The 13,703-nt window shown below is 39.1% G+C and overlaps 1 protein-coding gene across 3 annotated transcripts in view; it reads left to right on the forward strand.

Annotated features, from left to right (window-relative positions):
• Positions 1–12,019, forward strand: part of LOC101165934 (dihydropyrimidinase-related protein 3) — a 37,490-nt gene extending 25,471 nt beyond the window's left edge. For 2 of the 3 annotated variants that reach the window (XM_020699614.2, XM_011492375.3), the window contains exons 8-14: positions 198–318; positions 1,841–1,997; positions 2,532–2,673; positions 4,086–4,256; positions 6,252–6,431; positions 8,574–8,745; positions 10,489–12,019. In XM_020699614.2, the coding sequence (XP_020555273.1) occupies positions 198–318; positions 1,841–1,997; positions 2,532–2,673; positions 4,086–4,256; positions 6,252–6,431; positions 8,574–8,745; positions 10,489–10,583 (1,038 nt within the window). In that variant the 3' untranslated portion in view covers positions 10,584–12,019. The remainder of the gene's footprint in view (positions 1–197; positions 319–1,840; positions 1,998–2,531; positions 2,674–4,085; positions 4,257–6,251; positions 6,432–8,573; positions 8,746–10,488) is intronic. The other variant, XM_020699615.1, reaches the window with a different exon arrangement.
• The last annotated feature ends 1,684 nt before the right edge of the window (positions 12,020–13,703 follow it).

Raw genomic sequence — 13,703 nt, forward strand, 5'->3', positions numbered from 1 at the left:
TCATGTTCTTACTTGATTTATTTTAAAATGTATTTGCCAATGACTATCTCCAATTTGTTACAGCATAAGCATTTTTATTTTTTTTTGCCATGTAGCAATATTTATATTATGTGCCTGATTGTTATTTTGCTTAAATGGATGTAAAACGTTTATTGTGGCGTGTTCAAGTCAACCGTTGTGTGAAATCTTTTTTGTAGCTGGAGGCCGAGGCTGTGTTTCGGGCTGTCACCATCGCCAGCCAGACCAACTGTCCTCTTTATGTGACCCGTGTCATGAGCAAGAGCGCCGCTGACATCATCTCACAAGCACGGAAAAAAGGTACTTAGTTGTTTACAATCACAATAGGACCAAAACAAGCAAGGACCGATGGTACAAATCATTAATTTAAAGCAATAGTTGGGCAGCGGTTTAGCACGGGTGGTAGAGCAGGTCGTACAACAACCGATGGGTTGGCGGATTGATCCCTGCTGTCGCCCCCCGAACGCGGCTAGTCTGTTGCTCACCGCTCCCCCCAGGGGATGGGTCAGAATGTGGAGAACAATTTCCCCATTGTGGGATCGATAAAGTATCAATTATTATTATTATTGATTTTTACCTTCAAAACAACATTCTTTGTGCTTGTTTTTACTTTAATCTTAGAATAAAGGGCTGAATATTATCCTAAAAACTTTGACTGGGATTACAGATAAACAGGTTTTGTGTCTGATTGAAGGGATAAGAAAAAGGATCTTTGCATCATTTTCAACTTGGCCTTTGCCAAAGTTTAGCTGTTATTCTCATAAAAATAACAGATGTGATCTGTTCAACCTCTATGGGTTAGAAAATGTGTTTATGGATTTTTAAGAATGAAGGATAACAGGATCACTGGGAAAGAAGAAAGAGAGCCTGAAAGTCTTTGGAGAAACTCTGCAGGGAGGTTTACCAAGCCAAAGACTGACCTCAGGAGCTGGTATTGTTGTTTTCAGATTTGTCAGATCTGTCTCGAGTGATCAGGCTTTGGTTTGTACGTCTGCAGCATATGGAAATACAAATCCTTACACAAAACAGCTGCAGACCTAACTATGTTTTAGAAATTGCATAAATCAGGTAGCTGTAATATGGAACAACTGCTATTCAAAAATATACTATGAGGTATTAATATGTATTTTAAAACAACTAAGAGGAATGTTTTTCCTTTATTTTTGATCTGCTGCAGGAATTCACTTAACCTCGGTTATTTTACCCAAAGAGTTGCCGAACATACGGCCCACTAATGCCTAAACTGTGCTATATAAATGCCTTACATGTGCTTCATAACAGACAGCGACACATTCCTGGCTCATGCCAACTTTTCCCACTAAAATCTGCTCTGTTACATTTAATCGTCAGTTCTAAAGCACACAAAAATGCAAGGTTTGGCTCAGAATTTGTTAAAAAGGCAGATTCTGTGACTGACCGATCCTAGATTCTCTCTTTGGTTCAGCAGATGAACAAATGTCTTTCTTTCAGACTTGGTGTCTGATCGAAAAACGACCACAATGAGATCAGAAAACTCTGGATTCAGTGGATCACTCAGGTTCCTTGTTAGAACTGAAGAACCTCTCAGACTTGTTTTAATTCACCCACTCATTAAAACTCTTTCTATGCTTGAAATACTATAGTTTGGATACATTTTCTATGCACTTTCTGCAAGTCAGTGAGTCAGCTCTGCAAGTACAGCTGACGCCTGCCCATGATTGGAATAAACCAATGCTTGGTTATGACCAAACATACCTGAAGATTGTGAGGGGAGACTAAGGTGCTACCAATATTCCTGCCTTTTATGTCTCAGTGTTTTTTTGTGCTTTTGTTTGTTTCTCAGGAAACGTAGTGTTTGGGGAGCCAATCACAGCCAGTTTGGGGACTGATGGAACGCATTACTGGAGCAAGAACTGGGCCAAAGCAGCAGCCTTTGTGACATCCCCTCCTCTCAGCCCTGACCCCACCACTCCTGACTATCTGAACACACTGCTGGCTAGGTGTGTGGCTCAGCACCTCCCTCTATGGGAGCTTAAGTTGATGATGCAATTGATTTCAGTTTGATACTTGCATTATTGCTAAACTTTATGTTATGGGGAAATATACTTCCATGCAGAACTGTAGACATAACCTCATAAGTAAAGAAAACTTCTATCAGAATTGTTTTGACTTAGCATAACATATATTATTAAAATATTTATATCTCAACTTTTTGCACAAATTTTAATTCTATTTCTTTTTTTTAATAGGACTCATGGAAATGCATTGTGATTTACTGATTTGCAAAAAAATTCTGTTCGCGCTCTTCATCTGGAAATAGAGTTATTGTGTCATTCAGGAAACATTCATAATGTTTTGTCCTGGAAGAACAAACTTTGGCAGGCTGCTTGCTCCAGCTTCTTTCTGTTCTTTTCTGCTTGACTTCTCCAGCTGAATGAAATAAACACATTCCCTCATGTTGGCAGAGTTTTATTCACATACACAAACTTTTCAGCGTTACACTAACTCCATCTTTCTTTGACGTTTTCCTACAGCGGAGACCTGAGCGTGACTGGAAGCGCTCACTGCACCTTCAGCGTGGCCCAGAAGGCCATTGGCAAAGATGACTTCACTCAGATCCCTGAAGGTGTTAATGGTGTGGAGGAAAGGATGGCTCTCATCTGGGACAAAGCAGTGGTGAGGGGTAGTCGGGTTATCGCTTTTCAGTTTTTTAAACTTTTCTATACTGATGACTTAAAGTCCCATGCAAATCATCATTTGGTCTTTTAAATTACGATTATGCTGTTTTTTGGCAAAATAAAAAAAAATCTGTTTTCTAGGACATGGTTCATTAGAAATTTAAATTCTGGGTGCGACTGCTGGTCTGGAGCAACCCCCACCCCCTTCTCCTCCCCATTACTGAGCTTTCTGTTTCCCTCACTAGCTTACAGCCCCTCACAATCCCAGCCTAACATTACCAGTGCAACAAAAATAGCGAGCAAGATCGGCACTATCAACCGTTTTGAGCCTGATGCCAGCTCGGATGAGGAAAACAAAGACGGACATAGATCTTTTTGTCTACAAGTGGATACATTAGAAAGGCAGTGGCCCACCGACTGTAGCACCTGCATCACTGCTACTGTTTTTCTTCAAACAGCTTGTTTTCATCTGCTCCTGATTAACAAGGATTTGAATAAAGAAATACTCATAAGAATTTTAAGCTTAAAATTGGGTTTCTATGTCCTCCATCATTAGAAAAATGCCACAAGAACATGTTAAAAACACCAAAAAACATCAGAGTAGGTCTTTAATAGATAGATATACATGCCTTTATTTGTAAATGGTAATACTTGTATAACACTTTCTACCTTCCTCGAAGGCCCAAAGTGCTTTACAGTCACAAACCCATTCACTTAGTCACACACACATTCACACACTGATGGCGGCACCGCTGCCGAACACTGGCGCCAACCTTCCACCAGAGGCAAGTGGAAGGTTGTTTTGTTGTCACTGTCGACCTAGACTATGAACTTAAAATTTAACACAAAAATGAAACTTAAAATAACTTAATAGAAAATAAATCAATCATGAATATACAGTCAAGCTGAAAATTGTTCATACCCCCAGTAAAATCTGGAGATGTTCCTTTTTGTTTAAATGTAAACTATTGCCAGGGGAAAAAACAACTTTCTGGATGAATAAAAATGAACTTCCAGACTCTGTCTCTCAGGGACATGAATAATTACAGGATGAATTGTATTGGCAGTATTTCTCCTTTGCAGCAAGTCTTGTCTTGGTAACAGAGAGAAATCTAGAATGTCAAATACAGACAGTTTCTCATGGTGGTGCATTGATGGTGTTATTTTGGGAGATATATATTTTGGGATGTTTTGCAGAACGTCTCTTTTATAGTTTGCAGTAATTTTTGTCCCCTGAATAAACTGTCTGCAAATGTACGTTGGTGACTTTGTTGTTCTCTCTTCTCCACTGATCCCTCCATCTGTTACTATTTTAGCTGAAGCATTAATAAATATTAATAGGGAAATGTTTTTGAGTTTTCTTTTTACTTGTGAGTACTAATCTTTTAAATAGTCTTGTTCTGCTTCTAGACCACAGGTAAAATGGATGAAAACATGTTTGTGGCCATCACCAGCACCAATGCCGCCAAGATCCTGAATCTGTACCCTCGCAAGGGTCGGATTGCTGTGGGCTCCGATGCCGACCTGATCATCTGGGACACAGACTCTGTTCGTACAATCACTGCCAAGACTCACAATTCGGTATGTACTGCAGAGCTTTTGTTTCCTTAGAGGGCTAAAGAATCTCTTACATCCTGCATTTTTGCACACTCGACTCTCATTTAGCTCTTTTTTATTTCAACTGGAACTGTACATCCAAGCATATTCACTGGAAAAACTAATACAATGAAATAGGATTTAGCATGTTTGACAAAAAGACAATGACTGTCTTGTGTGGTGGGACTTTGTGACATAAATTCCTTCAAGTGTTAGTCAAAAAAGAAACAGACAGTGAAGGAGTAAGTGCACATTTTTGAGCATCTTCCAGATCACTCTTAGTTCCGCTGAACGGAAACAAAGTCTCACTGGATGCTCACTGCTAATTCAAATCACACTGCACTCATCCTATGACCTGCTCTGCTCAGTGGAAAAAAAATCCCAAACCGCTTAGCTATGATTTAGAAACATATGGATGACTCAAACAAAGGAGTTTATCCATAGAACCTGCTGTCAGATCTAAACATTTTCCCTAATGCTCTTTCAGCTGAACTCCAGCATTTTTCCTGCAAGATTCATTTTATTGCAGACACTTCATGCAAATTTTCCAGTCAAGGATCTTGTTCAAAGAATATTTGACAATCAAGCTTTGATTTGGTTACATTTAGATAAACTCTCAAATTAAGTTAAAATAAATGACTTTTGCTTAGGTCTGTTTATCAAAAACACTTGCTGGTTTTCTTTCAAACTACAAACCTACTCACAATTTAAAGTCAGATAAAGTTTCTACAGAGATTTTCTTTCCCATGAAGAGAGTTGTAAACTGTCAGGGACCCATTACCTTAAAAAAAGAAAGCTTCTGATGACCTAATAATTCCAACTGAGTAGTTTTTATGACTTCATGCATCCAGAGTTACATCCTAAAAGTTGAAGTTGCATTCAAAGTATGTGAAACAAAAGGTTCTTCCCACTGCAGATGTGTTTTGTCTTCACTCCTCGTGTCTTGAGACTCATGCTGCACCACAGGAGTTCAGTGCACCTGGTATTTGCTAGAATGACATGACAATTGCACAACACAAGCTGCTCGGCTGCAAAGGAGAAGCTAGAGTTTAATGTTTGTTAAAAGCTAAAATATCCTGAAATGACACCAGAGGGGAGCAAAGTGGAAAATTTGATGTTAATAAAGTAAATCACTTTCTTCTTTTTGCATTTTCAGACGTGTAAGCTAAACTGACTAATAATATTCTTTTTTTAAATGTGGAGAACATCTACAGAGGCTCTTGTATGATGATCTCACCCTTTAATTTCCTGCTAGTTTCAGTTAAAAAAACAGAAGTGGGTAAAAAGACTGGAGTGAAGCAGCTCCCACTCCTTTAAACATGCCAAAGCTAACAAAAGTGACCCTGTTTACCAGCTTACTGTGCTGTCTCCCAGTTTATCAGTGAACCCGCATCTGGACTGACACTGAATGCTGCTGTCAAAAATAAAAGCATATTTGGACTCGTTGAAATCCACAAGGGGCTAAAGCTCATGACATCATGTTTGGCACGCAGTGAGTCTTAGTTATGTCCTGTTCTGGCCTGGATTTGGACAGCAGCAGAAAAAAGGACCGTGTGCAGAGGAAATAAGCAACAATGGAATGAGGGGAGGGGGCCACCAGAGATCACCAACATGTTAGGAAAAGAAAGCTTGTTGCAAGGGAACCTGGACAATGGAAAGTTGAAAAACTGTGAGGGAGTAGCACAAAAGACTGAAGAAGAGATAAATGGCTAAATAAAGAGGTGTAAAACTTGAAAGGTGATGGGTGTTAAAGGAGATGAGACAGAGCCAAGGGAGTAGAGGCAACCTTATGAAGGGCCAGCTGGGAGATGGCAGCTGTCTTTGCATGCCAAACACACAAGTAAGAAATAGGATGACAAATGAGTAAGAGTGTGAGAGCAGGAGGAACAAAAAGTTCCATGTTGTCTGACAGCAAATCAGAAAACTGCTCTCATCAGTTTGTCCACAAATCCCTCAAATAGTCTTTCTTCTGTGCTATAGGCTGCTGAATACAACATTTTCGAGGGCATGGAGCTGCGTGGAGCTCCACTGGTAGTGATCTGCCAGGGCAAGATTGTTCTGGAAGATGGAAAACTCCAAGTCACCTCTGGAGCGGGCCGCTTCATTCCCTGCTCTCCATTCCCAGACTTTGCCTATAAGCGGGTCAAAGCCAGAAAGCAGGTAAGCATAAATGTGTCAGCAATGCCGATAAACCCCTGCAGACAAAGTTAGCCAACAGTGTCTCGCGTTTTAACTAAAGACCCACTCGCCATCATCTTTTGATCTGTTGTTAAAGCGTTCTCAGTGGTCTTTTAATTAGGATTATGCAGTTTTTAGCCGAAATATAGAAATTCACCTCTGAGTTGTGGTCCGGAACGTTGGGGCAGAGCCACCACCATAACCCATAACTCAGAGCTCTCTGTTTTTGCACTCTCTCGCTAACTTACAGCAGTTTAGCTACATTTATTTAGCTTTACCAGTGCAACAATAACGGCAAACAATATTGGAGCTATTGAGCTGAACAGTTTTGAGCCGGATGCCATGTCAGACAATTAAAGCCAAGACGCACATAGATTTAGTCGTCTGCAAGTGAATGCATCAAAAGGAGCAGAGCAAGGAGCTTGTGGCCTGCACAGCGTATTTCCTACGTCACAAAGATGCATTCTTTATTCTGTTCCTGATACACAATGTTAAGCTCCATTTGTCCTCCATCATTGCAGTTGCAGCAGCAGTCACTGACTGCAAGGACCATATTGTTTTTGCAGTTGGAAAGATTTTGGCGCCTTTCAGCAAAAATTTGACCCCCGCGCATACTCGAAAAGTCACCAAAATGTGCACACACCTGGGATAAATTGAAAATGAATTTTCCACAAAGTCAACGTAGCCCCCCCGAAGACGATGACATGACGGCCAGCGATCCTGTAAAAAAAATTAATGGGCCGAAAATCGCGAATGGGCCGAAAACAAACTATTTCAAAATACAGTTACGAAACCAAAACACACGTGTTGGGGATATCCCAAGAAAGTTTTGAAATTATGGGATGGCCACAGGACCTACGGCTTGGCGGCCATTTTGTGGCAAACTCTGAGAAAATTAAAGCTTGCAGCTTTAATTTTTCTTTAACTTTTATTCATCCTGGCAGGACGGATGAAAAAAACAACAAAAAAACATTCTTATTTACAACTGTGGCCTGGAAAAAGGCAAGACCTATCGAGAAAGGAATCAAAATGCTTCAAGAACATGTTATAAACAACAAAATCCCAATTTTCATCTGAGTGGTTTGAAGGATTTCAGATAAAAAAAAACTCATTGTTATGTTTTATATTGAAGCACCTACAATTTGTTAAAATCATCAAAGAATGAATGTATAATCAGGTACTTATGAAAGCAAAACTGATACATTTAAAAAAATGCAATACATAGACTAAATTCATGACAGAAAAACATTTTGTTACCTTAAGCTATTAGAATTGTTGTGAATTTTTAGACTAAAATAGATAAGACATGATGATTGACACAGAAGAAGCTGGTGAGGATTTAAGACTGAAGTAGGATTAAGTGATAATTACACTGCAAATTTTAGCCAAAAGATAGAATAAAATTAGAGCTGACATGACCTGAAAATTAGTTAAGGTCAGCAGAGTAGTATATTACTGTATGACTATGTACATTCTATGTACATAGTCATTGAATAAAAGAAAATATGTTAAATTTAGCAAATTGGTAGTTCCCTAAAGAGAAAATAAACAACCCAGAGAACTGCAGTCCCTTCAAAGTCTAATTATCCTGTCACATCATATAAAACTGAAAACTATGCTGCTCTTCTAAACGACCTTTTTTTCCCCTGTTTCACTTTTTTATTTATAACATCCAACAGGAATAAGAATATTTATTTAGAAACTGTTTTCAACAGTTGATGCTACATCCTGTGAGGGAATGGAGCAGCAGAAAGAGTTTGGTTTGTTGTGGCAACGGCCAATTTTCAGTTAGTAACACATTTTTTTGCCTCACAGCTGTCTTCTTGTAAGTGTTGACAGAGGTTCCACTGAGTCACTACACTGTCGCACACAATCAGAGACTTGTTTGCTAAAGCATAAAGTTTAAGCACGATGTACTGTAGTGTTTTTTAAGCATACAAATCTGGGGCTTGTTGAATAACTCAGTGAATAATATGTAAAGAAGAAATCAGTATTTGTACCAACAGTCATTTTATACCCAACACAAGAGAGCTTGGCTGTATTTACCAGTATTCTGTTCCAAAAATAGGACATTTTTCTGTCCCCTCTTCTTTGGTCATTTCAATGCTTTTGTTTTTCCTTTAGCTGGCGGTTCTGAGGGCAGTGCCCAGAGGAATGTACGATGGACCAGTGTCTGAATTCTCCATGTCCCGTGGGGGTACTCCCTCTGCCTCGGCACGCACCTCTCCCACCAAACAGCCTGTCAGAAACCTGCACCAGTCTGGATTTTCTCTAACAGGTAACCCTGCAGCTTGTGGTGAGTCAAGTCTCCTAACCAATCGGGCTTTCTCTAAGTCATTTGATGGATATGCATCAGTAACTGAAGCATTTTACTGCACCTTAATTCTACTTTGGTCTGGGCAGAAGGCAGTCATGGAATATTTATCATAGTAAGCATTTTGTAAATATTGAAACAATGTTTTTGTTACAATTTCTGCAGCAAAATTTTTATTGAATTCAGCTTGATTTAAATTCTCAATGCAGAAAAAAAAATCTCTAAGTTAAAGTAAGCCATTTTTCTGTGTGAGGTTTAAGGTTAAGGTGGAACCATTACTGGAATGATAATCTCTGGCTTCACCCATAGGATATTAGCTACATTTATCACTCCAACTCAAGGTTCCAAAAGAGGCGAACTTTGTCAGGCCCACTCATGCCAAAAAAAAAATCAAAATCAAAACAGTAATTCACAAATCCAGGATTCGAAAAATGTAAAACAATTTAAACCAACCTACTTAGAATTATTAAATGTAACTACCTGTAGTTTTGTTTGGACATACTGTATGTAAACCTACTAGCTTAGCTCTGTTAATTTTATATGGACTTCACATGAATAATTTTGTATTTGATCAACTTAATTTAACCAATTTAGAAATTCTCCAAGCTGTTCATTTGAAATAGCCCCCAATTAGTTCTAAAAGAACTTCTTTTGACCTCTGCTTACTGTGTCTTTGATGAATTAGGCTGCAATGAGGCAACATTTTTTCTGATCTGATGGCTGCCATTATATGAAGCCATACTGGATGGGATTTGACCCAAGCCTTAAAACATGCAGTGCTTTCAAAATAGGCATCTGGACATAGGCTGTTAACCAGGCCTATCCAGCGTGAGAAATCACAATAGTGTTTTAGTTTGGCATCTGTTCCATTCTGCGGGGCTGCAGAGTGACATGCTGATTGTGCCCACATGTTGGGTCAACACAAGATTATGTAAGACTTAGAAAAAAAAAGTCTATCAAACACCAGTACTTTTTGCACATTATGCATAAAGAAGTACTGGCCTTGCTCGCTGTTTCCACCCTCTTACAGTGAGGCACTGCAACTCAGAACTAAATCTGCGCTCCATGACAGATTGAATGACTCCATGTGTATGCTTTAATGAATGAGCTCATCCTAAAAGGAAAGAACACTCAATGGAGTTTGGCCTTTGGCAGCATTGAACAACACGTCTTTACAGGAAGAGCTGATGAGTGAGACCTCATTGGAGAAAGAGTAGCCTTTGCTGGAAAGTATTTCCAAATTTGACTGGATTTATCTCGAGGGGGAGAAAGGTGCTTCTGGTTTCCCAGACTTTGTGGTAGCATTTGTGTATTTTATGTTAGTGTGAATAGGTGCATACTCCCAGGATGAGTACGTCTCTTGTCAAGTTTTATTTTTCCAGTGTTACCACCTGCAGAGTTTATTTTTTCTGGAAGGAGATGAGAGGAAGAGCTTGATTAGACAGTTATTTAAACATGCATCTATCATTTTAGCAGAAACACTGACTCATCCTTTGGAAAGAGCACATTTTATAGCCAACTTTATTATATTTTGTCAGTGTTTCAACTCATGTAATCACCGGGAAAGTATGCCACTTATTAAAAAATAATAATGTGCCTAAAAAGCTTGTTTGGGAAGTGATATCTGTGTGTTTAGCACAAATTATAAAATATTTTATGTTGCAATCCCAAATTAATCATTGGAATCCTCCTGTTTATCTTTTTTCCCCTTCTCCTATGGTCCAGGACCCCCCACTCCTGATGAGGTTCCCATCAGGCCTGCAGGACGCCGTATTGTAGTGCCCCCTGGTGGCCGCTCTAACATCACATCTCTCAGCTAAACTGCTGGAAGGTGACGGAACGCTCCCAGGCTGCAAGATTGAGGGTGGGAGGAAGGAAACTTTGAAGGAGATGCAGGAAAATGCGTTTAGACTAAAGATTAAAAAAAAAAAAGCAAAACACTGAATCCTCATGCCTTACCTGTCACAAATGCTACTATGCTCGGATGAGAACTGTTTCCATTTACCTGCGGAGGAAATTTGTCAAGATTCACCACCAAAGTCTTACTCTAGCCTTATTTCTTCTCTATGCGGAGAAAAAATAGAAAATCATTCACACTAAAACACACTTCCTACATCAGGAAAAATACACATTCTAAAAAAAGTCTATCTCTTTCTCAAAAGGAAAATGGATTCAATAATTCTCAGAAAGAAGCTTTTGGTCTTTAATTCTGTTTGGCTTTTAATATGACCCCCCTTGTCATTTACCTACTTTCTCCATAGTCAGCGAAACTTTAAACTAGACCCTCATTAGTCATGTATTTTCATGCAGTACCTTTAGCTAGCTCTAGGTGGCAATGTACATATGATAGATGTAAAGTAGCTTTGTGATTGATGTGGTTGCAGCATGTTTGGGTTTACCAGACCAAGTAAAATATATTTGTCAGATCTTAAGGGGAGGGGGAGGATAGAAGTCGGACATGGACCTGCATGGGCCACATGAACATGGGTGACGTGATCCACGATCCATTTAAATCCACCCCACAACTCTAAGGTCTTTGATTAATACCATTCTCATGTCATACAATATTGATTATTGCTTTTAAATGAAAAAAAATACAACACTTTTGCTTAAAAATGTCTTATTTTGTATTTTCTGAAAATGTATGTGTTTTAGTTTTTAAAATCCCTTGTTGCGATGTAAAATGAATATCGCAGTTTCCCATCATTTGATCTCACTTCTATTATACCAGCAACTCTGAAGTGATCAGACAGAAAAGTGAAAGAAGATGAAAGCCAGATAACTTTCCAGCTTCTCGCAGCATAACATCCCAGCAATCCGATGCTGAGCTTTTCCTTCAGCTGGGTTCTCAACTTAACGCAGTTATTTCCTAAAGATGATACCGTCTAACAAAACAGCCCATTGTTACCATTAAATTCAGCCGAATACTCTGCTGGGAGAGGGGGGGGGCGTTGTATCTTTATTTACTTTTTCCTTTTTTTTTCTCTGCTGTGTCCTGATAAGGCTAAGGATTATAGTGAAGGGAAGCTTTTGTTTGGTTACACATCCAAAACTGGGAGTAGGCTGTTTTTGTTTGTCAGACTGAGACAGGTACAAGCAGCGGTGTGATGTATTTATGTTTGTTTGACAACCTTTATTACTGTTTTTATGTCACTTTTTTTTACTGTTGTATCAAAACCCACAGATGGCAGGTCAAAAAAAAAAAACAGGTGTGGAAGAATGATTTGTTTCCTGAATAAACACGAGTTGCAACTGACATCTCTTGTCTAGTAGTTTTTCACCTCAAGACAACCGGGCATACAAATGTTAACTGTTAAGCTAAGGGAAAGTGAGATGTGTTCAAAGAACATGCAAATGTGGGTTCTTGAACCACACATTTGGTGCTCTACAATTCTGCCTGGGCATAAACCTATTACTATTACCTATTATTAAGTTCACCTTGTGAACCAGTGGCGATTTCTTTAAGACTGCAAGGGAAGCTCGGCTTCCCTTATAATGTCACAAAATTAATGGTCAAATATCTACTATTGTATTAACATTTTGTTTACTAAAATGCGTTAGAAAACGTTCATCTCAAAGACGAGTTCGTTCAGAATCAGTTACATACAGCAGGTCGGCTGACTCTATTTCCTTCTCATTGATTCCCGCAGCCTCACAGTGCATTTCCCTATTGAAGCCCAGCGTCCATTGACTTCAATGGGGCTGCTTTGAACGTTTTTTTTTTAGCGCTTCGAAACTAGACGGTCATTGGATAAACGCTGCAATTATGTCCCGCCCATGGATGCTCAGCGTCTCTGGGGGTGAATGGGGAGTGGGCTGGCCCAGACTCCGAGCTTCTGTATGATGATTGGAGGGTCTGTTGAAAGACTGCATCTCCTTTTGACTGACAGCGATTCTGTATTATAAGGAATCCATGAAGCTATTCGCGCTCATTCCCATCGCGGATTTCTCAAGTTCAGTCGAAATAAAAACTGCTTCAACCTATTTCTTTGATATTTGCTTGGCGAAATTGCTTGATTTTTTACTTTTAAATTAACAGACAATTTTATGATGTAGGCCAAAAATAAGCTCCCCCTCTCTGACAGACCAGTAGCCGCCACTTTTGTGAAAGATTGGCACTTCCAAGAATTACAAGAGACACCATCCATACATTAAATTCGAGTAACTGTTTGTTTAGAGTTTTACCTGGTTTAACTTGCAAAGGGACAGCGTCACCACGAGACGGTCATAGAAACTTGGTAGTGACACAAGTTTGCGTTGTATCATTTATGTAGATTTACATAGATTTTTCGATGGATGTGGCTCAGGGTGATTAGAACGCAGCTTCAGAGTAATATTTTCAAATGGAAACATAATCATAACTTACCAACTACATTTTATGCACTTATTTTTTTTCTTAAAGCCTTAATTTATCGCCAGTTGTGAAAAGTAACAGAAATAAAAATTCCTTATGGTTTTGCTTTTAAGTACAAGCTAATCTAAGGTCATTTTGAAACTGAAGAGGATTGATGCATATTTGCCTTACTACGCATCATGGGGTTAAAAGTGGATGTTTTACCGTCAGATTTTGGCAAAAGGACAAAGAAAGCAAACCCTGGCTTTTTATTCTTTTGTTTACCGGCAAGGTCATTTTAAAAATCAGAGGCTCCAGGGTCGACACATTTTGGGGAATGTAAGGTCTCTACATGCTAGAAAGTTGGTACCAGACCTTCCTGGAAAATGTCTGGTTTTCAGTAAAAATGAGTGATTAAGCAAATGGAAAATAGCAGGATTTTGATAGAACATTGTTCAAAGTCATCTTGTGGTTGGATGCAGACTTGCCAACCTTAATCAAACTCTTTTCAGCATAATTTTAGACAGAATTTTTTTTTTTTTTTGCCAGCTCTTGATTATGAACTGAACTGTACTCAGTAAAGCTTAACAAGGTCTGTTGGTATAAA

The sequence above is a fragment of the Oryzias latipes genome, chromosome 14, assembly GCF_002234675.1.
Source record: "Oryzias latipes chromosome 14, ASM223467v1".
NCBI lineage: Eukaryota > Metazoa > Chordata > Actinopteri > Beloniformes > Adrianichthyidae > Oryzias > Oryzias latipes.